The sequence below is a fragment of the Ambystoma mexicanum genome, chromosome 1q, assembly GCF_040938575.1.
Source record: "Ambystoma mexicanum isolate Mex_15411 chromosome 1q, UKY_AmexF1_1, whole genome shotgun sequence".
Taxonomy (NCBI): domain Eukaryota; kingdom Metazoa; phylum Chordata; class Amphibia; order Caudata; family Ambystomatidae; genus Ambystoma; species Ambystoma mexicanum.
This window is the reverse complement of record NC_090922.1, coordinates 1,219,236,765-1,219,260,967: the sequence shown is the minus strand read 5'-3', so window position 1 is coordinate 1,219,260,967 and position 24,203 is coordinate 1,219,236,765. Positions and strand designations below refer to the sequence as shown.

The 24,203-nt window shown below is 44.5% G+C and overlaps 1 protein-coding gene across 4 annotated transcripts in view; it reads left to right on the top strand.

Annotated features, from left to right (window-relative positions):
- Positions 1-24,203, top strand: part of DNAJC6 (DnaJ heat shock protein family (Hsp40) member C6) — a 564,838-nt gene that overhangs the window by 319,198 nt on the left and 221,437 nt on the right. For all 4 annotated transcript variants that reach the window (XM_069641979.1, XM_069641980.1, XM_069641978.1 and 1 more), the window contains 3 exons: positions 3,880-4,002; positions 9,364-9,497; positions 10,068-10,262. In XM_069641979.1, the coding sequence (XP_069498080.1) occupies positions 3,880-4,002; positions 9,364-9,497; positions 10,068-10,262 (452 nt within the window). The remainder of the gene's footprint in view (positions 1-3,879; positions 4,003-9,363; positions 9,498-10,067; positions 10,263-24,203) is intronic.

Below are 24,203 nucleotides of genomic sequence, written 5' to 3'. Positions count from 1 at the left end.
ATGTTCATGAATTAGCACCTGTAGTGGCTGCGTCAACCAATAAGAATGCCCGGAACATGGGCTGTATTTTGCAGTACAAGCCCGCGTCTTGAGCATTCGCGTGGCTGACTGCAGCCTCCCCTCCAGCACGACTCACACTACTAGCCTTTACTTCCCTAAATATCTTCACCTGTCTGCTGTGCTCTTTCCTCTTGGCCACACTACTAACCCAAACACAAGTGTGAAAGGCCATGAAAAGAAAAGAGGGTCTCTTTCTCGGACTGCCTTTCCTTTTGGCATACTGCCCATCTTGGAATGAGCTTTGTTTTCTTTAATGTACAGGTGGCATGGTTTCCCTTTGGTCTTTGGTACAGTCCACTGCAGGCGGTGATATTGCTAAAATACAAATCGCTGAACATTCTACTGTGGCTCAGAAAATACAAGTTAGGATTCAATTTGTATGTGTTGTGAGGTGCCCTTTAACATAAGGGCTAGTGGAACATTGGGAGCCATTGTAAACACTTTGCATGAGGTGAGATCTTAAAGAAGTACCAAGACGAAAGAAAGGAAAACGTTCCCTAACTTTTTATGAGGAACTTGGGTCACACCCTGCACCATCACAATGGAAGAATCCATAAAATGCTGTTCTCTAGAATCATCTCCTCTTCAGTATTCCCACTAGAAGTGCAGATATATGAAAGGGGCAAAACAGATAACTCTCATACATAGGGTTGAGGACCCAACAATGGGTGCCCCTATTGCCTTCGTAATAAGTAGAGACACAGCTTTAGAATATATTTTACGGCATGAAGCCCGCAGTGATACCTACCTGTAGCGGGAGGACTGCTACTTTAGAGTAAAGCGTTTTACAGTAAGAAATGTATTTGTTTCAATGTAAATAAAACTCCACCCGTGACTAGAAGTTTGAACATCTCTGTCGTTCTGTATCACAGCCCCAAAGAAGGTCCATGGATTAATGTATGGGTCTGAAACAGGTTGCGTTGTGTTTTGAATAAACACATCAGATGGAGCTTTGAATGTAGGCATTGTTGCATATAGGGAATACCTCCAGACACCTGCAGATTGTACTTTGCAGGATTTACACTCACTCCACCGTTGAAGGAGCAAGGGATATAACTGTTTTGAAAAACAAATTATATTAAGAACATTTAAAAAAATGATGTCATAAACCTACTGTACTACTTTCATGTAACTAAAAAAAAGTTGATACATTTCAAATGCACTACTTTTAATAATAATTTAAACTAGGTGGTTTGTTAATAAAATATCTTCTTTTAGTATTCCCAGTTCTAGAAAGTATAACTCAAGGGCATGGGTACAAATTTGAGAGTGATAGATGCTAAATTTGTTAAATTAATCTGGGGAATTTCCTTCTGTATATGCCTAGTGTTCTCCTTTGATATACCTCCAGATGTGCCTCCTCACCTACCAAAAGGGAACTCTGCAAGTTTGTTGAGCAGGATTCTAGCCACATGAAAGAGTTATTGCCGGATATACAAAAGGAAGCACATAACATCAATGATGTGTTCTTGCGAGAACTGAGGATACATGATGACTAGCAATGCTGATCAGAAGATGAAAAGTCCCTGTGAGATCTGTGGTAAGAGGCTGATGAGAAGTGTGCCCGGAAGGTGAAAAGTCCCTGCAAGCGTCGAGGAGAATGGCTGGCATGCAGAGTAGGCTGGAAGTTGATAGGGCCCTGTGTCACCACTGTTGAGAGGCTGAGCAGCAGTGCTGACCAAAAAGCAGCCAGACCCTGCAAGAGTTGTTGAAAAAAGTGGACAAGCAGTGTTGGTTGGAAGCTTTCGTGTTGGTGCAAGAGCCAAGTACAAAGACCGGTGAGCACTAAAGGCTGCAAAGCAAAGAGCCTACTGGGGTGAGTGGGGGATACAGAGATACAATCTTCAGACAGACAGAGAGAAGGACGGCTTGCAAGCCTATTCCAGGTGTCATCCAATGAAATCATCGGAAGTCCCGGAACGTACCCACATCTGGATGTCTGCCATTAAATCTATAAGCAGTTCCAGAGAGAAAGAGAAAACAAAAGAAAAAAGGATGTGACACACCATATCCTGAGGAAAACGAGAGCACAGCCATGCTCCATACTGGACCGTGTACTGTAGGTACTCAAGCATGTAACAAACACCAGCAAAGATTGTGAGAGTGAAAGAACAACCACCCTGCACCACAGAACCTGTAGTCGCAACAAACACCAGTAAAGATTGTGAGAATGAGGGAGCCACTGCGCTGCCTCGTGGAACCTACTGTGAAAGTTCCCATGCATGTAACAACCATTCAAGATTTTGAGAAGGAGAAAACATCCGTGGTGTATGATAGACCTGGTAGAAAAGGTCACCAAGTGTCTACCAACTGCCAATGAATATCATGACAAGAAGAGAAGAATCCACACTGTATTTCAGAACCTGGAGTGAAGGTTTATAAGTGCATAAGAATGTTCAATGGGTATTGCACAAAAATATTGTAAAAAAAAAACAAATGGTTGAAATGATCGGATTTCGGCTGTACCAAAATTACGCACAGCTGAAAATGCAGAACATTTCAACCATTCTGTTTTCATTATAGCGAATAAGGGAATCAGGGGTGGGGTGGGGGTCTCCCTGCATCAAAAACAACAAAGTTTTTAAAAAAAAAGAAATAAAGAAAAGGACCCTGCAGCACCGGTTCACATCCACGGAAGTGAAGGGAACTGGTGCTGCAGGGACTTGGCGGCACACAGCGACGTAAGGGGTGGGGAGAGTGGGGTCTATAAAGGCCATTTGGCTGTAGGGTGCTTATTTTCGCATACGAACATTTGGAATTAGACATTTTCGTGTCCAAAATGTTCATATTGGAAATAATCATGTACATCCTGTTTAAATAAACATTGAGAAAATACACATGTGAAGACAATGGTATAAGAAGGGCAGCTCCCCTGCATCCTGGAACCCAATTAGCAGCTTTGCGCATTCTCCACTGTGCTAATAGAACGTTGGTGAAAGAGAGAGGCCAGCGACACATCCAGGGACCTTCAGTGAAACTTCCTCAGACTAATAATATAGGCAGCCATGGAAATCCTGAACATCTAAAATTAGATGGGAAAACATATTCTTAATTAAATGTATAAGTCTAATGCCATCCTTGTTTAATGAGCATGTCACGTAGGTTTAACTGGATAAGATTAAATTGAGTTAATACATCATATGTCAGAAGAACATTTCTCTTACCTGATCCCATGCCATCAGGATCTCCTTTATCCAGTCCTAGGTTTGTTTCACTTTTCCATGATAATCATGGTGTTACAATAAGAACCAAATGAGACGCGCCATTTGCTAAACAGACCGAGACCAAGTAGAGAGGATCCTGATAACCTGAAGCTAGTTAGAAAATAACCGAGACCCAGTAGAGAGGATCTTTATAACCTGAAGCCAGTTAGAAAATAGGAAACCTTGCAATCTGGAGTGTCTTCAAGGATCTTTATATGTGAAATCCCTAATTGACGGAAGGTTTTCTTTCTTTTTTTCTCTCTCTCCTTTTTTCTTTTCTCTTCCTTGCCCCCAATTTCTATCTATCCTGTTCCTTTTTCTCTATCCTTTAGGGACATCTGCCCCCTGTATATATTGTACAAAGTTGTATTGAATGTTTTCATTTGATTTTTGCTTATTGACCTTCATATTGTATCTTTATTGCCCTTTATTGCAAAATTCTAATAAAAAGTGTTTTAAAAAAAAAGAAAATATTAAACTGCTGCGGTTTAGCCAGTCCGAATAGCTAATATATTTAAAAATGAAATACTACATATTTGTATCTATGAAGACTGTATGATTTGTCGTGCAAAATATGGATAAATTGTATGTACTGTTTTGTTATCCAATCTCCAAGGTTTCGGAGTGCAGTTGGCCGGTACGGCAAGCTCCCAGTTTGCACAATCTGTATGCTGTGTGTAAGAATATGCATAACTGGTTACAGCAGAACCCAAAAAATGTCTGTGTCATCCACTGCATGGTAAGTACAATACAACGTTTTGTGATGTGTGGATACAAGTCTTTAGTGAAATATTTGAATTGCATATCACATGTTTCCATTATGTTGGAACAGAAATACTTTTTCAGAGTGCAGCCTTGCTAAGAAGTTTAAGAATGCATCTACCAATTTCTGATTTTATTTTAATGTAAACATTGCATACAGTGTGTTTCTCAGGCTTCAGGGAGGCACTTTTGAAGTATTGAGACACAATTCATATGTCAATGAGAAAAACAAATATACCATGATGCTTACAGGACAGTGATTGCCAGATAGATGTAAGTTAATCTCCAAACAAGTATGTTCAATATAGCGACAACCCACACATTAGGGGCATGGATGGCCTGTAATATTCCCAGCCCTGCACGACCCTGAATGTGGGGGTTATCGGTTTTAGTACCCTAAGGCACCAATTGCATTTTTGCATTTTGCTTTTTTTTATGGAAAGGGGCTCCACCCATATTGCTCCGGTCTTATGTTCCTAAAAAAGGCTCCAAACAAAGATGGCCGCATTTGACATCAGAGGCGCATTAAACCATGAAGAGGAGTGAACAACAAAAAGTGAGGTAGACGTTCATACCCAAATAAATTCGGTTCGTTTTTTTAACTCATGTTTTATTGCAAAAGAGGGCCCATCACATTAAAATTGGTCATGATCTGCCCCTAATGAACCAATCCAATCAAGCCCAGACTGCTATTTCAGCATTGTGCTTTTCAGGACACATGCAATCACACGTGCATTGTGGCACTGATAGGCCTCATAGATGATGCACAGCTTGATTGTCTAGGTTAAGTGAACATGAGACTGTCAGACCACTGCATTGTGGTCAGCGGGACCAGTCCTGTTACTTGCCTGAAGAGTCGAGATCAGCATGGTGACAAACGTGCTGTGACATGCAAAGTGGTGTGTGGTGTTGGCTGCAGCAAGACAGCCCAGGGCACATGAGCAGCATGCAACTCGGGACATTGCACCCAGCATGGTAGAGGGTGATCAAGGTTTTAGACTGGTATCTTCGGCCTTGTGTTGCTATTAGACTGGAAACGTGACCCTTGGGTTTCCCCAGCAGGTTACAAAGGCTAGAAAGAGGACTTTTGTTTTATTTGTACACTACAAGATGTCTGCCATAATCAGTTGTGTGAGGCTATTGCAAGATAGCCAACCGCTTTCTGAGGGTTATTCTGTCCCTGTTCTACTGGGTTGCAGAAGCTGGGCACGCCTTCTTCCTGTGAGATGATTTTGATTATTATCTGGATGTCAGTGTCTTGATGGTGGCCCCTCACATGCTTCCTTTTCTCGTGTTGCTGCTGAACTCATCATGGATACATAATGGTGGACTGTCAAAGTAGGAATATTACTACTGTAAAAGTTATTTAGAATGTCTCTATACAAACTAGATTTGATTGTGAAGATGAATGGTAAAATGGTGTGTTAGTGATATACACATAGGAGAAATGTCTACACAAAAATGCACTATTTGCACAAAAAAACTTGTTCACAAAAAATATATGTTGATTGGAAATTAATTGTTGTCTTATAATTGTTCAAAAATGTATTTTATGAAATTGTAACAGAATAAAATGATATACTTTTAATAAGAACACACTCTCTGGTCCTCAGCACGCGCTTTCTGAAACACATTTATTGAATTTTTCAGCACATAGGGCATCCTCTCTGTTTAGCATATGCTGATGAACTCATCGACAGCATCTTCCTTTTTTTGCTGCTTGGAACTTCAACGGGTATCTCGTATAACTGTGTTATTTCCTGCTTTGCAAATTTTCCTCCATTGGAGACTTATTCAAGTGGACATTCTGTCAACCTCTGTGCTGTTTCAAGAGTAGAAAATGGGATTACTGTCATCCAACCCTTTCCATCTGGACATACCCCAATCACAAGTAGTTTTGAATTAAAGAAAATTATTATGTGCAGTAGCACCACAGACTGGGAACACATTCCACAAGATGCCTGCCACGTTATCAGGCATTTGTGGAATATGTACTTGCAGCCTACAATGTTCACAGGAAATCTAAATGAAGAATTTGTGCCCATATGTATGCGCAAGCAATGCTGAACTATGTGGACTTAAACAAAGATTCAAAGATACATGAATAGAGTTAGCCAAGTCACTAGTACATACTATCTACCGAGCTTTTATCGTCTGATCAAAGTTCTTGCAAACAAGCCCATGAAACATTAAACCATACACATCAACCTTCATTTCCTTCAATGCTGACCTACTGTTGTCTATTAGAGACATTCATTTAATCACAGATGTGAGGGTCTGTATCACCGGAGGTATGTGACCTTGTTTATCTTTTCTTTCTCATTTAGAATGTTTTATTCCAAATAGATCTCGATTAGCAAGGACCATAAAAATAGCAGAGTCTGCTTTGTAAGTCCAGAACATACAGTATTGGTGGGTAAGATTAATAGCAACACATTTTGACAACATCTACTTCCAAAACAGTCACAGGGCCATATGAAGAACGTTGTAGGGATTGAATTCGGAGCGTAGACAAGTAGACAGAAATGCAATGATTGAGATGATGACCATTGCCCTAAAACGAAGGGTGCTAATGAGGTATGTATAGTGAATTGTGATTGTTCTTTTCTAATGCGCTTAATGCCAGGAGTCCAGTTTGTAAGCGCAAGTTCATTCCAATTAGAGTGTCTACTAGCTATTGTTAACATAACCAATCATTTACAAGTGACTTCATGCAATTGTGTCGGTTAACTGTTATGTTCAAAGGATTTTGCTTGAATTAAAAAATATAATCAGAGAATCAAATAAGACGGGGCGAACATTCCACTGGCCTATTTCGCAGCCCACACCGAATCCTCTGGCTCGGAATATGTGTACTGGCAGCACAAAAGAGCACCACACTGGCGCATGGGCTCAGCATCGCTTTAGGCCAAGCAGAAGAGCCACATCTCCCAACTCTCTTGCACTCCTTTTGTTGGTTTTGTTAGGGATGTACAAGGCAGGCCCGCAAAGTGTGTTTTAGATGAATTTTGGTGAAGGTTGGTAGTCCCTCCATGGCAGTGTGCTAGTTTTCAGTGCTTCGTGACCTCCATGTGCTCCCTATTGTATTTATTATCCATCCCTCTGTTACCTTTCCTTTTTTCCCCTTGCTTCACCTCATAGACATTTTAATATATATGAAAAAAGAATTTCCCTTTCCTTCCCACTGTTGCTTTTCACCTTTGTTTTCCCATAAAGGTTAATAAAGCAACCACAATCCCTTTTTCCTTTTGTATTCCCAAGCTAATTTAGCTGTATGCTTGGCCTTTTTGTCCATGTGTTTCCCTTATTTTGAGCCCAAAAAATGAAGGAAAACAATGTTCACTTTTGTATTTTTGCTTGATTGTGTGAAACCTCAAAAGCCTTTCAATTTGTGTGTGAAACAGAGAATATCTCCCGTGTTTTAGGCACTCCCTTTGTGTATCTGAGAACCTTTTCCAATTGTCTCATATGAATGCATTTGTTTAGTATTGTCATACGCTTGCCTTTGTTATTTGTATATTGTGAGTCCCTCCTTACTGATAAAGCGCAGGCCTGGGCAATATATTTGGAGGGAGAAGAAGAATTTCTCTGCTAACGAGGATTGAATTGCCACTGCCAGGTCATTAAGGTGAATGTTGTGCCTCTTGTGATTGTCGGAGTAAATGCGAGATGCCCACAGCCAGAGCACCTGTTGATAAGGTCGAAGACTTATGTGGGTACATTCCAGGAAGGGGGAAGGAGGCAGGGCAGACAATGGAGCATTTGCTACTGTCGTGGGAGAAGGAAGATGGGGTGGGGTAGGAGGCAGGACCGCTGGAGTGGGCCATGCCAGTGCACTGGGACCTTCGCCCAGATGTGTTGGAAGTATCTCGTGAGGCGTCTAGGGAGGACTTTCAGGTCCTAACTGCTTTAATGGAGTCAGCGTTCATTTTAGCTGTGTATACTCTACAGAACGTCCTGGACATGGCTGGAATTGGCTTTTAGGTTGCAGAGGAAGTGGTGGTTGCCAAGCAGGAAGAGGGTGTATTAAAGATCTAGGAGTAGTGTAGCAACCCAGAGGACTCGGACTTGTACAAGGAAAGGAAGCAGATGGTGGCGCTGCAGGAGATGGAAGAGAAACAGGTGGAGACATGGGTTGTCTCTCAGCAGATGGCTCAGGAGAAAGAAAGGCGTCTGCATCTGTTCCTGCCCTTAGGGGAGGCAACTTCGCTCAAGCCCTGAACTTGCATGGCGGCCATTACTGGAAGGGTTGTATCACTGCATAATTGGATTAAGTTAGTGCATTTTCTGCAATGCAACTGCCAACATTCCAATATTCTCAAATCAGCATCTATTTTAAAGATCTGTTCCCCTGTGGCATTAATACCCGATCCGTCAGGCCAAATAGGGTGTTAAAGCCATTAGCACCCCAGGTTACCAAAGCGGTATCCCAGGGTGCTTAGAAAAAAAGGATTTTCCCTCGTTCAACGGGACGTCGTGCACGTCCTATTGAACGAGGGAAAATCCTTTACAAAGATGGACGCCATGGAAAGGGAAGGCGGGGCACCATACGGAACTCCTCTTCCCTTTCCATGGTGGCCTGAGGGACACAAAAAGAAGAAGCAGATGCAGCGGCAGGACAACCTGCTGCCGAAAAAAGGTAATTGGGGGATGAGGGACTGGGATTACAAAAAAAGAAAAAGGGAACAGAGGGTGGGGGAAGATGGTGGTGGGGAGAGATGGCCGTCAGGAGGCTTGGAACGCGGGCTTGTACTCTCATGTGATAATGTATTTTAATGCCAGAAACCTGACGAAACATAAGATAACTTGACATTTAACTAATATGGAAAGAACAACCCAGTTGTTGGGGAGCTGGGGGAAGGTGTCTGATGGCAGATATGCTAATACAGTGTTCAAGAAGTGACATGATTAGGATCGGTTAACAATATAGGTGGCTGTTATATCACATTCGAAAAGCATACTCCGTGTTTCCAATGGAATAATTCCTATCATCACTAAACTTACTGTCAAAGAATCGTAACATTTCTGAAGCATATAAGAGAAAATACTAAGTAATTAATTGTGTGTGAATCTCATGTTTGCCAAAAATAAGCAGCTGTACTCTTACATGCTCTATAACACTGATTAAAAATATATTACAACGATTCAGCAATCCATTTGTTATACAACGTTTCTCACAAGGCATAGCCTCTCTGAATTACTGGACTGAGTAAATTGGCAAACTGATGATTTGCTAAAAGAATTCACAGATTGATTGATTTATTGAGATTAAATATTGAACGCTTTCGGAAGCTATCAAGACATCCCTGATAAAGTGCTTTGAATTCTTACTCAACAGGATGGCCGTGCAGCCTCAGCAGTCTTAGTCAGTGCTATGTTTTGTTTCTGTCATCTCTTCTCCAATCCAGTGCCTGCTATTCAGTTGCTGAACTCAAAGCGCCCAGGAATAGGACTTTGGCCATCCCACCGGAGGTACTACTGAACGTTGTTTGAATTTGAATCAAAACAATTTTTATTTATGCCTGCTGTTAAAACTATTTCATGCTAGAAGTGTTTTCAAAAGATGTTCCTGTAGCAGGGAGCAGTCAAATGAGATTTTGAAATCGATCATGGACAGCAGGGATAATGCCTTTGGCCGTGAGTGAGTCTTGTTTAATAGCGTTAGAAATGGCAGAACATTACTCAACTGTTACCAGCCAAAAGGATTACATAGTAAAGAAAAATCTTTTACAATCATGCTGTGTATGCGCAAATAACCAGATTTGGAGGGTAAGTGCGGTATTGACCACGCTAGCCATTACCAATCTTGGTAGTATACTAAAAGCAATGGTACTGTGTTCCTGAAACGTAATATATTATCCCGGAAATAGAACTGCAGAAGCGCAGTAGTGCACTCTCTGCAAAACCACTCACACGAGGCCAAAGGCTTGATTCCAATGAAGCCTTTACACGGATGTGCCATCCTAAGAGCGAAGGGAATGGATTCATGCAAAGTCTCGGAATAGTTCACATAACAGAAGGTTTCACTTTCTTGTTTTGCAGATACATTGGCTATATTTGTGACCTGGTGGCTGACAAGCCCACCCACCCGCACTGTAAGCCCGTTAACATTAAGTCAGTCACCATCAGCCCTGTTCCTTTTTTCAATAAGCAGAGAAATGGATGTCGACCGTTCTGTGATATTCTTATTGGAGAAACCAAAATATTTACAACATCGCAGGATTATGAACGGATGAGGCAAGTGGTTTTATACTTTTTTCTTACTTGCAAGTTTTATCATTTCTTTATTATTTTTATTTGATTCTTTTACATTCCGGTCATAAAAATAGTGTACTTCCAGTCAATATGAAATGTAATATATCAACATAGTTTATCGCAAATTTTAGTCACTAAATTTCAATCAGTAGTTCACATGCATTCTTACCATACACTAGCTCATGTCCATTTATTTTTTCTATTTCTGTCAGAAATATTTAGTACTACTACTCTCCAATGTTGCTATTACGTTTCAGAGCAAAGGGAGACAATATTGATGTAAATGGGCTTTCAAGGATGTGTCACAACATTCTGCACTTTGATTCAGCCACCTTAGTGCCATGTTGAAGTACGCCTTCATTGTAGTGTGTCATCGAGTCATGAAGAAGGATCTATGTGATGTTAACGAATTAAATTACAGAGAATGTTTTTTAACCGAAATGTGTTTAATGAAAGAATATCGAATTTGTTTCATTTTTTTATTTGCGTGGTCCCCGCCAAGCTACCCATTTCCCTGTGCGTTTGAACCCTCCCCACCCCTTTTTACCCTTTACCGCACCACCATATATATTTTAATAAAACATTTTTTTTTCGTTATTATGGTTTCATTAAAAAAAAACATTCTGTTTTCTATTGACTAAAATTACTGGATACCATGAAGAAGGCTTGAACTCCATGCTCCTCGGATGTTTGAAACATCATGAGAGAAGTACATCGCCCCTTGCCTCTTGCTGCCTTCCAATATGGGCCTTGCAATGCTCCCACTGCTATGGTCATGCTCAATGGGTCAGAGGAGCAATGTGACACTCTAGTTCTCTTCTGCATTTGGCTCCATTATAATGCTGGTGTGCTAGAGAAGAGTGCAACATGACTACACTCTCTCCTGTGCTGACTTTCTCTGCCCTTCTTCCTGTATCCATACAGCCTGCACCTGAGACGCAAAGCAGTACAGCTCATCCGTCTTGCTCAGGGCCCTATTGGAGATTGGGGGTGGAATTAGTATATTGCAGTGTGAGTGACATGTAATGGGAATTCCTGGCAATGGGCTAAGTACCTGCCCACTATATGTGAATCATCTAAGGAAATGAGGTGACCACTCGAGCAATTGGTGGTGATCCCAGTGCATTGTATGGCAATTATGAGAATTCGGCCATGCATTTAGCATTTCACAGCAATCCTTGTCAATATGGTGTAATTAGGAAAGATTTATCTTTTGGAGACTTTCCCTCTATAGTTTCTATGGACCCCCAATCTTTTTGCTTTTTTAGTTTTTTTTTTTTACCTATTCTGACTTTTTGAGGGGAAGTAAAGCCTTCAACTTCACTTCCCCTGCCTTTTGCTTATTTGTTATGGGGAAACGGATCAGTCCTTCAGACTATCAGTACTGTGAAACCATGTTTCCCTTTTTGTCTTTGGCTTTTTGTAACTGTTAACAATGCAGTGCAATGGGGATACATTTGTATCATCCTAGTCTTTTACACTTGGGATTTTTTGTTTACTTTTATAAGTGCCTAAAGACAAGCTAGTGGCAGCAATTATATGTTGACCATTTTTGTGTTATTTTGAGTGTGCAAATTTGCATTTACCACTTATGGCTACTAAACATTGGGAGTGCCCCAAAATGGCCAGGCCACATGTTTTCACCTGTTCTTTGGTCATATTGTTGTTTTGCCTTCTTCCTGACTTGCTAGGTCAGGAAATCCCATATAAGGTCATGCACTTGCTCTGGAAATCGGCAGTTGTGTGTGTGGCTCAGGAAGGCAGGGGACTGTCTGGTCCCATTCCACATTTCTGTAAACAGAGAGACTAGGTGTGGGGCATGAGTGAAACCAATAGATGTCCCTGATTGGACAACTAATGGATGTTTGAATGGTGCAGATCCTTACCATTGGTGGGTTTTGACTTGCTTTCAGGCTAGTTTTTGGATAAGAAAAGGACTCCTCCAGCCATTTCTTTAGATCAGTGTTGGAGCCAAGAATCCCTCATAGAAGAACAGCTGATTGAAGACCTGAAGAAGTCCATGGTCCCTTCCTGTGTCTGGCCCGGTAAATCCCTGTTGGACTACCTGATCATGCAAACAAGCTGTGTGGTGCTGCAACCCCTGGACTTGTGGGACCAACCAGTCTCAACTTGTTCTCGAGGATCCAGCCGTCCTGAGCCTTCAGAAGTTTCCCTGGACCACCCAGGAGACTGTCTGGCTGTCCAGTGGGCTACCTCACTAGAACCATTGCCGTTCAGTGTTTGCAGCCGGAACTCTGGTGTCCCCCAGCTTGTGGTATAAGTCACCTTCCTGCCAAATCTCCGCTTCCTAGCTTCAAGGGATCCTGTCCTGGAAGGTCTTCTACAACCACAACTGGAACAATGCCTACCGTCGATTGTGTGCAGTAGCTGTCACCGGAACTCACCTGCCCACATATGTGAAGTGTCCTAAAGAGGGCTGCACCAGTGTTTTCTGCATTTCTCCATCGCCAAAGGTTGCACTATGCTCTTAGGCCTGACTGGAAGAATCCTTGCACCTGCAGAACCTGGCACCTCAAACTGGAACCAACGGCAGGAAATGCAACCTCCAACAACCCCTAAGGAGGGAGTAGAGCAGTAGAAGGTACACACTGTACCTTCTGTATTACCTTCTACTTTTTTCCCTTCTACCACTGCTGGTTCTACCTCTGCGATAAATCCACAACCCACTCCGCAAGCGAATGCTCCTTCTCGCACTGAGTCTGTATCTGGGTTTCCTTCTATTGAACACCTTGTGTCTATGAAAATAGACAAACTCTTGTCTAAATATGCTCTGGCTTCTATATGTCCATCTAAACAGTTTCCTGTGACAACGGGAGGCCCTCCATTGATGGATGTACACCCAAAACAAAATAAAGCTGCTGCCGTGCCCACGCAAATGATACCAATTTATTTGAATCAGATCCCTAGTACCCAACTTGGAGATAAGACTAAACAGTTGCCTGTTAAGGCCTTTTCCAAGAAACACGACTCAAAGCATTTTCTCCACTCTTGGTGATTAAATGCAGAACTTCTCCGTTCCCCAAATATGACTTAAACCGAGCTAGTATATTGTCAATATTTGCAGAGATTCCACTTTTGGAAGATATTAGCTCTGCAGATAATGAGCAGATAGAATTTCTCAATGATCATGACTTCTCTACTTCCAGGATTTGGTTACAGTCAAGAGCGGTTTTAAATGCTTTGTGGACAGCTCACCTTGAACTATGTAAGCGATATTCAATCAACACTACAGCTAAGTCAATGCCTAGTCTGGGATGCTGAGGAAAACCCTTATTGATGTATTTTTATGTCCAGTTCAGTACTCTGGATGACAACCCTTGTATAACACCCCCTTCTTAGAATCCCCCTGACCCCACTGAGCCAAGAAGTAGGTTTGTTTTGCAAATTAAAATGTTTATTTGAAAAATGAAACAATATATATATATCACACTTTTATAATGAATTAATATCTGATAGTACACTTAGACATATGATGTGGATCCACAATGGTTAATGTTACAGTGGTACACTTGATTACTTAGGAGTAATATAGAGGATGAGGTAGCTGAAAATGCTTGATGGTTTCAAGGAAATGCAAGGTGGAATAAAATGCAGTACAGCAAATAAACTTGATATGATTTCAACCAACAACAATGTAATCACCTTTCTCTGGCAACTCACTCCCCCCTTTATACAATATAAGGAGACGGAAAGGAGAGCACACAGTCTTCAAGAATCCCAACAAATCACACTTTATAATGCAATACACAGTTCCAGTTCCCCGAGCAAGCTTAGAGAAAACAGGTATGAGTTTAAACCACAGGTGAATTACTTTGAAATGTGGTGGCAATGAAGTGAAAAGGTGCTAAAATTTCTTTTAATTCCCTCTAGAGGTTCAGGGTAGGTGATGGCTACTTTATATTAGTTCAGGCTCATTTTAGCAATGCTCTATGAGTAACTAGCAGGTTAAACGAATTTTAGCAAAGAAAAGCAAGGACCTGCTGACTTTTTTACTGGAGAAGAAATCAGGCCAAATTGCAAATCGCGGTAAAATTCGCGAGTGCGTGAATCGTGATTACGGCAAAAGTATAAGGAGTAGCATGTCGGTGCTCGCCTCGGCGTGCGGCGGTTTCTCTGCCGGCTCGTTCCTCTTTCTTTGGAACGAGCTTCCACTCCCCTCCCTGTCTGCCGGTTCATCTGGCGGTGGCGCTCCCTGCTCCAGTTTCTACCTCGCCGATCTCTCTGCACTTTCTCGCTTCCTCCTCCTTGTCTCAGTCGCTGCTTCGGCGGCGGGCGTTTTTCTCCTCTTTGCCGCACTCGCGGTTCTCCAGTTTTTCCCTTTCTTCTTTCTGTCTTGTTTCTTCTTTGGAAGCGCTCTCTTTCTACCGCGCCTGTGTTTCGTAGGGCCGGTTGCTCCGTGGCTTCCTTCTCGCCTCGGCTGGCGGATCCCTTTCTCCTAGGGATCCTCCTCTCTCCTGCACCTTACTCCCGTTCATCGGAGTTTTGTCGTTTTGGACTTACTTCCTGTGGTCAACCCTGTGGATCTCGTCTCTTCTTCCAGTCCACCAGCCACATTGGATCTTCGCCTACTTCTTTGCCAGAAGTCTCCTAAGGGTTTTTTCCCACGTGTGGGTTTTTTCCCTTTTTTCCGGCCTGTTCCCGGAAGAGGGGCCCCAGGACGGCTGTCCAGTCAGCCATCACTGTGGCTTCTCACCGAGACAGGCAAGTGCTACCTAAAAAGGAAAGGGACTACCTAAGCCGGCAGAATCTACGAGACTCAGATCACTCTGAAGACTCAGGTGAGGAGAGTGTGGAGGGACAGGAAGACGAAGGGGTTCGACAGCTTAAGCATTCACAGATTGAAACACCAAGAAAGACCACGATGTCAGCCGAAGAACAAGTCCAGGAGCTATGGAAGGCTTTCCAAGCCATGTCACTGGAATTACAGGGGGTCAAGACTGAGAATGCCCTTCTCAAACAGATGGTAGCGGTCCGGGAACCCTCACATCCCCCAGAATTACCCCCTATGGCTCTTTCTTCTGGAAAATTTGATGGCTCACCTAAGAAGGTAAAGGAATTCTTGGTGGCCTGTACCGTTTACTTCACCTTCAGACCTCACACTTTCTCAACGGACCAAGCCAGAGTGGGGTTTCTTATCTCTAATATGACGGGGAATGCTTTGGCCTGGGCTTCTCCGCTAGTGACAAACGGTAATGCCATCATACAGGACTTCTCTGGGTTCCAGAACCTACTGAAACAGACCTTCGAGCGACCCGAACTATCTTTTACTGTGTGTCAGGACTTGCTGGATGTAAGACAGGGTGCTCTAGTTGTACTGTCATACATCTCCTCCTTTAAGATTCTGGCAGCAGGGGCGGGATGGCCAAAACAAGCACAATATGCTGTATTCAGGAGAGGGTTGAGAGATGAGATCAAGGATGAGCTTGCCAGATCTCCACGCTCTCCCACGTTTCCAGATCTACTCGCTGATGCTCTCCACATCGAGTACCGTCTCCAAGAGAGAAGGGCAGAACGTCGGAAACAAAGAGGATTGGGTAATCCCGTAGACCCTCCTTCACACTCTCCCTCTGGACGCTTCTCTTCTACTCAGGGCGAAGAACCGATGCAAATCGGAGCCACAAGGGCACCTCTGTCATCTGCTGAGAGGCGGCGAAGAAGAGAAAAAGGTTTGTGCGCCTATTGTGGTTCCGACCAACATGTTCTAAAGGACTGCTCTGAGGTACCGGAAAGGAAGGCGGGAAACGATTACCCTCGGCGTCAATAGGGACTGGTAGCCGGGGGTACTCAGATCTTCTTCAGCGTCCCTACGTGACACTTTCGTGTCGGCTTCAGAATCCCAAGAGGATTCCAGACTGATGGTACTACCCGTAACCTTGAACGTCAAAAGTGTACCGGTGGAAACATTAGCCTTACTGGATTGCGGCGCGGCAGGGAACTTTGTGGACACTCTGTGGGCTGACAAGATGGGTCTTACTCGGATAGTCCGGAAGGTGGGTCAGAAAGTGGAAGGAGTCGACGGTACACCTTTGTCGTCCGGACTCATCACTAATACTACCGAACAATCTCCTTGGTTATCAACCAACACACAGAGGTCCTGCAATTCGACATTATTAGAGCCGCGCATTTCCCCATAATCCTAGGCATTCCTTGGCTTCGGAGGCATAATCCGCATACCAACTGGACAGAAAATCGACTGAGTTTTTGTTCCACATACTGTTCGGTCAACTGTCTTCCTCCCGATACCAGGGGAGATCAACAGTCGGTTAGGGTTCTCTCCAAGGATCATGTGGGTATTCACGCTCTTCCTAATTTTTGTGCCGAATTCTCCGGGGTCTTCCAAGAGAATCTTCACGCTCGGCTACCTCCTCATCGGCCAGAAGACTGCTCAATCGATCTCGAACCTAATGTACTGGTTCCATTTGGGCGCATGTTCTCTCTTTCTCAGGCCGAAAAGAAGGTATTAAGGGGCTATCTGGATACCAACTTGGAGAATGGTTTTATTCGACCTTCGAAGTCACCCGCTGGAGCCTCCCTGTTCTTCATCAAGAAGAAAGACACAACTGATCTCAGACCCTGTATTGATTACCGGGGCCTCAATAAGGTTACGATTCGTGATCGGTATCCTATGCCACTCATAACCGACATCATTGAGGCGGTACAAGGGGCTCGAATCTTCACCAAATTGGATCTCAGGAACGCATATCATCTGCTTCGCATCACCGAGGGGGACGAATGGAAGACAGCTTTTCGCACCCCCTATGGTCTTTTTGAGTATAGAGTGATGCCGTTCGGTTTGGTGAACGCACCGGCTGCATTCCAGAGATTCATGGATAGGTTGTTCTCGGATCTGCTGTCGGTCTCGGTCATAATATACCTCGACGACATCCTGATTTTCTCCCCTAACATGAAGGAGCATATCAAACACGTCACCCAAGTTCTGTCTCGTCTTCAGGAGAATCAGCTGCTAGTCAAGGCCGAGAAGTGCAAGTTGGCAGTATCCTCGGTTCACTATCTCGGATTCATTCTTTCTGAAGAAGGGGTTGCCATGGACCAAACCAAGGTGAATGCTATTCTTGATTGGCCAGCCCCTACTTCGGTTCGGGAAGTCCAAAGATTCTTGGGATTAGCAAATTACTACCGTAGATTCATCTCAAAATTTTCGGAGGTAGTTTACCCGTTTACGCGCCTACTCAAGAAGGAGGCGGTTCAGTTTTTCTGGTCGGACGAGGCCGAGAAGAGTTTCGGTTATCTCAAGAGTTTGTTCTGTACTGCTCCCATCCTTCAGCATCCTGATCAATCACGGCCATTTATTCTGGAGACCGACGCATCAGCTGTCGCAGTAGGAGCGGTTCTTCTCCAGACCATCCAAGGTGTGGAACATCCCGTGGCATACATGTCAAAAACTCTTTCTCCCAGCCAACTCAATTATTCTGTACTGGAGAAAGAACTACTGGCCATGAAGCTCGCCTGTGAAGAGTGGCACCATCTTCTACTAGGAGCCAGACATCCGTTTCTGATTAGGACAGACCATAAGAACCTCAAGGTACTACAAGAGTTGGAGTGTTCAAATTCCAGACAGGCCAGGTGGGCCCATCTTTTTGCACAGTTTGAATTCCAAGTCTCGCATATCCCGGGATCACAGAATAGTCTGGCGGATGCCTTGTCACGCAAAGACTCCACCAAAGAACACATGGCAATCAAGAAGGAGTCCATGTTCAACCGCAACCAAATCCTGGCTTTTGTTGGTTCTTTCCTTCAAGAGGTGAAGACTGCCCTAATTCAGGAAAGGCCCCAACTACCCCTACGTCCTACCTCTCCCTTTCAACAAAGAGGGGACTGGCTTTTCTATAAACAGAAATTGTACATTCCTGAAGGTCCTCTTCGCTCTAGAATCCTGAAGTGGAGTCATGACTCTCGCTCGGCCGGCCATAGAGGGGACGAGAATACCCTTGAGCTTCTCTCTAGAACGTTTCTTTGGCCAAACGCTAGAAAGGAGACCTATGAGTATGTCAAGGCTTGTCCAATTTGTGCCAGAGCCAAATATCGCCTGGGGAAACCTTTGGGTCTGCTTACTCAGGTCGAACTTCCTGCTCGTCCATGGGGTCTGATATCCACTGATTTCATTGCCGATCTGCCGGTCTCGGAATCCTGTACCTGCATTATGGTTACGGTAAACGCTTTTTCTAAGCTGGCACATTTCTCTCCCCTTCCAGGTCTGCCCACTGCTGCAAAGGTGGCAGAGGTTTTCTCTCGGGACATATTCAAGTTACATGGTCTCCCCGATAAGATAATATCGGATCGGGGAAGTCAGTATATCTCGAAGTTTTGGACTGCCTTGTGCAACCGGTTGGGCATTGAAAGAGCTCTGTCTTCGGTGTTTCACCCAGAGACCAATGGTCAGACGGAACGCCTGAATGCGACCCTGGAACAATACCTAAGGTGTTATATAACTCAACATCAAGACAACTGGGTCTCTCTGCTTCGAACTGCGGAGTTCTCGTACAACAATACCAGGCATTCCGCCACTGGACTCTTTCCTTTCTTCTGCACTTATGGGGTTCACCCTCGTGCTGTGTTTCCAGAGGTTTCCAGTTATACCAACTCCCCGACAGTGGAGGAGGTATTAGGGAATATCAAGGAGGCCCAGACTTCAGTTATTCGGAGTCTAGAGGTCAGCAGGCAATGGACAAAATCCTGTGCCGATCAACATCGAAAAGAATGTCCAGCATGGAAGCCAGGTGATCAGGTGTGGTGGTCCACCCGGTTTCTGCCCAGATGGACATGGCCTTCTAAACTGTCTCCTCGTTTTCTGGCACCTTTCACTATTCTCTCTAAAGTTAATCCAGTCACCTATCGCCTCCGGCTTCCTTCCTCTCTTCGCCGCATTCACCCTGTCTTTCATTCCTCTCTTCTCAAACCTTACTGTCCCGACCTTCACCATAGATCTATTCCCAGATCTACCCAGGCACGTTCCCCGGAGCCAGATGAGTATGAGGTATCTCATGTCCGTGATTCCAGGTATTATCGCGGGCATCTCGATTACCATCTGTCCTGGAAGGGTTACCCTGAGTCGGAGGACTCATGGGAACCGGCTTCTAAAGTTCATGCACCAAGGTTGCTGACTACTTTTCACCGCCGTTAACCAGGGAAGCCCGGTGCGGTTAGGTGGGGAGGAGGTCATACTGTCATCCGCAATCGCTACCGCGGGTGGCTGCTCCTTCCACGTTGGAGGCTGCAACCCGGCAGGTAGGGCATTGCAGTCCCTTCTTTGTGTTTGGTCTCGGGACATTGGCCAATCGTAGCACTGCCGGAAGTTATCTGCCCATCATTCCCGGCAGTCGCTGCGTTTCAACCCTTAGCTGGCGCTCTCTCCAGCGGCTCTGGTTCTTGCGCTCTGTTTTCTTTTGGCTCTCCCAGCTGTGCCCTCTGCTCGCCTCGGCGTGCGGCGGTTTCTCTGCCGGCTCGTTCCTCTTTCTTTGGAACAAGCTTCCACTCCCCTCCCTGTCTGCCGGTTCGTCTGGCGGCGGCGCTCCCTGCTCCAGTTTCTACCTCGCCGATCTCTCAGCACTTTCTCGCTTCCTCCTCCTTGTCTCAGTCGCTGCTTCGGTGGCGGGCGTTTTTCTCCTCTTTGCCGCACTCGCGGTTCTCCAGTTTTTCCCTTTCTTCTTTCTGTCTTGTTTCTTCTTTGGAAGCGCTCTCTTTCTACCGCACCTGTGTTTCCTAGGGCCGGTTGCTCCGTGGCTTCCTTCTCGCCTCGGCTGGCGGATCCCTTTCTCCTAGGGATCCTCCTCTCTCCTGCACCTTACTCCCGTTCATCGGAGTTTTGTCGTTTTGGACTTACTTCCTGTGGTCAACCCTGTGGATCTCGTCTCTTCTTCCAGTCCACCAGCCACATTGGATCATCGCCTACTTCTTTGCCAGAAGTCTCCTAAGGGTTTTTTTCCCACGTGTGGGTTTTTTCCCTTTTTTCCAGCCTGTTCCCGGAAGAGGGGCCCCAGGACGGCTGTCCAGTCAGCAGTCACTGTGGCTTCTCACCGAGACAGGCAAGTGCTACCTAAAAAAGAAAGGGACTACCTAAGCCGGCGGAATCTACGAGACTCAGATCACTCTGAAGACTCAGGTGAGGAGAGTGTGGAGGGACGGGAAGACGAAGGGGTTCGACAGCTTAAGCATTCACAGTCGGTTCTAGGTTCGTTGGAAAGCCTAGAATCTCAGCTTTAAAATGAAAGTTAAACCACAGTTCCGAAGATACAGACAATTTAGTAAAGGTAGTTTTTCAGATTTAAAGTAAAACTCAGAATGACAGGTGACAGCTTGCAGCTTTAGAATGACAGATGACAGCTCGCAGCTGTAGAATGACAGATGCCAAGATTTCTTGGAGGCAGTTCTACTTATGTTAAAATAGTTTGGATTAGATTATTTTAACTAAGAGATTGGGTTCTGCACAGTTCTGGCGGATACTCACTCCTAATTTTGAAATGAAAGGGCCTCGTCACGGATCTGGTCAACTGGACTGGACTTCGGGCGGTTCTGCTCACAGCGTCTGGGTCAGCTCTGCTCTGCTGGTCTAGCCTCTCTGGATACAGTGGACTCTGGTTCTGGACACTGCTCTGCTTTTTGGTCCGGATCAAGTGGATTCTGGATGTAACACTGCTTTCTGGGTACTGGCAAAAGTTTTTGGCAAAGAGTTCAGACAGCTCGCCCGGCTGTGGAATAGTTTGCAAATGATTTTAAGGATGCTGAGGCCTGCTGACAAATACTTTTGCTTGCAGTGGGCCTTCTTGGTTCAAAGTTCTGTAGTCTCTGTTTAGCTTGGAAGTCTAAGTGTTGTATCTCTGGGTGTGAAGTCGTCGGTCAGCACGCTACGCAGCAAATGGAATTCAATCTCCCTAGCTGGGTTTCAATGTTCCTTTTCATGTCTTTAGAAAGTGGGTGTATGCGTTGGTCATAACTAAACCTGCCCCTCTCACTTATCATTGGCCAATTCCTCCTCTCTCCCTTGATTGGGGGAAGGAAATGTGAGTCAGAGTGATGCTGTAGGTTTTATGGTCAGAGGAACCTCCCCTTGTCAGATTGCACACAAATCTATTTCTGACCCAAACACATATTTATCTATGTACCATTTTTCTAATATTATAGGTCCAGTTAACATATTTTCTGTAGCACCAAACCATTCGATCCCTGTCTTTGTACGATGTTGTGTCCACTGATGACAGAATTCTCCCCTTTTCATCCAGATAACGACCTCTAAACCTTTCCAGATTTTACACAAATGTGCACCAGGGATATGGGTTACAGATGATAAAGTGTCAGATTTTTAACATGCATACATTTGGAGTAACAACCTTTTCTCCACTACTATCCCCACGAACATCCCACAAGGTCCTAACACCTCTTAAAATGTGCACGGAAAAATCCCAAGAATAATGATATTATTTATGTAATTTTAACCAGTCCGCACTATGAGTTATCTATCTTTTTAAAATGATGCCCTGGTCAAAAAAAGGGGTGTGGCTTCCCACATCACATGGTGGAATAACTGGTTTATCAACTTCCCCAAGCTCAGTTTGCTAGCAGAGGCACTGCCCCTCCCAGTTTCTCCCAAGAGGAAGCCACTTTACGGCCTCCCCAATATAACATTTGCCTGAGTCCAGGACAAGGCTTTGTTCAACCTCCTGCAGTCTGCAGGTACCCCTCCCTTAATTCAATCAGAGAGGTGTGATCTCCTTTTGGTGGGGACAGCAGGATGCAGCCAGGCCTGGGAAGAGTGGCTGAGCAGGTTTCTCCTGTCGGGGATAGTTGTCAGGCAGAATTCAGCTAAATGTCACTTTAGTTCCCAGTTTTCTACATTCAAATCCAACTTACATGCAGCTATTTTTTATAGATACATTAAATAATTACTTCCTTCAAGTCATTTCAGAATATAGTTTTACATTGTATCCACCTCTTAGCAAGTCTTTCCTTGGCCTGGTTTTGGTTCATTTGTTCAGTTTTACACAAAAGTCTGGTGATTTTAAAACGCCGGCTTTCTGATAGTGGTGAGCACCGGTACTGCATCCATTTTTGACATTAAGAAAATGAATTCTCAACAGTTCTGGGTTGCTTTTGGCAATCAGCATTGCCATTCCCAATGGTTTCAGGCTACTGTGTGTGTAGCCCAATGGTGGTTTTAGGCAGTGCCCTCCTGTGCTCACAACATAGGCAAAAATGGGTGGCAGCCTATTCTTCATGTTTTCCCTGTGCACTCTCTGGGGAGTTCTGGCCATCATGATGTTTTCAATGCCAGTACTGCACAGTTTTATATTAGGGCTTGGATGCATGGGTAAAAATATCCCACAAGCCCCCCTTCTTGCGATGGCCATTCTGATCTTTCACTGATGGAACTCGCAAGATCTGGGATGTTCGCCTCATCTTCTTCCAATTCCGTAGATCGCACAGTTCAGCATCTTTTCCTCCCTCCAGTCGATCAATCAGTTCTCCTTGCCTGTCCTGATGGGAATATTGGGCGGTACCCCGGGCCCCTCGGATCTCTGCTCCCGGTCCCTGGATCGTTCTCCTTGGTCAGTCTCCATGGTTTCATCTCTCCTAGGATGATAAAGCAAAAGCGGCAATACCTATTCATAGACATTTTTCCACTACTATTAATGGTGTGGCGAACACATACATTTTTTACATCCGGTTACATTTTTCAGTCTTGTTTTAAAAACCAAGATAGAACAGGAAGCATTTTTACAAGAATCATAATATTTCAGAGACTACATGGGATAATTTAGGTTGGAACTGGATTAATCTGGAGCGGTCCCCTCTGGGATTCCAGAGGATTCCTCCAGTTGCTGCAGAGTGTGCCTGGGATGGCAACACTTTAGCTGATTTATATGTACCCACTTGTCTTCCCCTTCCGCCAGACTACCTTTGGGGATGCGGATCTTATACGCTACAGGGGAGATCTTGACTATAATTTCAAACGGTCCCTTCCATGTAGGCAAACATTTTCGCTGTTTGGCCTTGTTCCTTTGGAAATTGTATAGATAGACCCGGTCCCCCACAGTATATTCCTTCCTGGTGGTCTTCAGGTCATAGTGGGTTTTCATGCTATCAGCTGATCTTTCTAGATTCCGCTGAGCATAGGCAAACGCATGTGGGAGGTGTTTCCTTAAATTCTCCACATACTCATGAGTTGTGGAGGCATTTATCAATGTCTGCTCTTGGGTCCTGTAGAGCAAATGCTGGGGAAGCACCATCTTGCGCCCCGTCATCAACTCAAATGGTGACATTTTAGTTGCAGATGAAGGGGTAGATCTGATGGCCATTAGGACCAGAGGTAATCGGATATCCCAACTTGGCCCAGAATCTGCCACAAACTTTTTTAATATGCTCACAATGGTTCCGTTGTATCTCTCTACTGCTCCAGAAGAAGCTGGCCGGTATGCAATGTGTAGCTTCCTTTTAACCCCCAGTATCTCCCACATCGTTGTCATTACCTCGCTGGTGAAATGGCTACCTCTGTCTGACTCAATCCTTTGAGGTAGACCAAAACGGGAAAAGATGTGGTTAATCATCAGGGTAGCTGCTGTTTCTGCCTTGCAGTTTGGGGCCGGGAGACATTCCACCCACTTGGTAAACAAGCATGTGACGGTCAACATGTACTTGATTCCTCTAGATGAGCGAATTACAGGGCCTACGAAGTCGATTTGCAAATCTGACCATGGCAGTGTCATCCCCCTCTTTTGGAGAGGTGCACGGTGCGTGAGGGATGATGGCTGAAATTGTGCACACACAAGACGCCCCTTCAAGTATTGGTCAAGGTCCTGCCCCATGTGTGGCCAGTATGCAACCTCTCTTAAGATTTCAAGTGTTGTATGAAACCCCCTATGACCGGCGGTGGCCGCATCATGGGCGTGA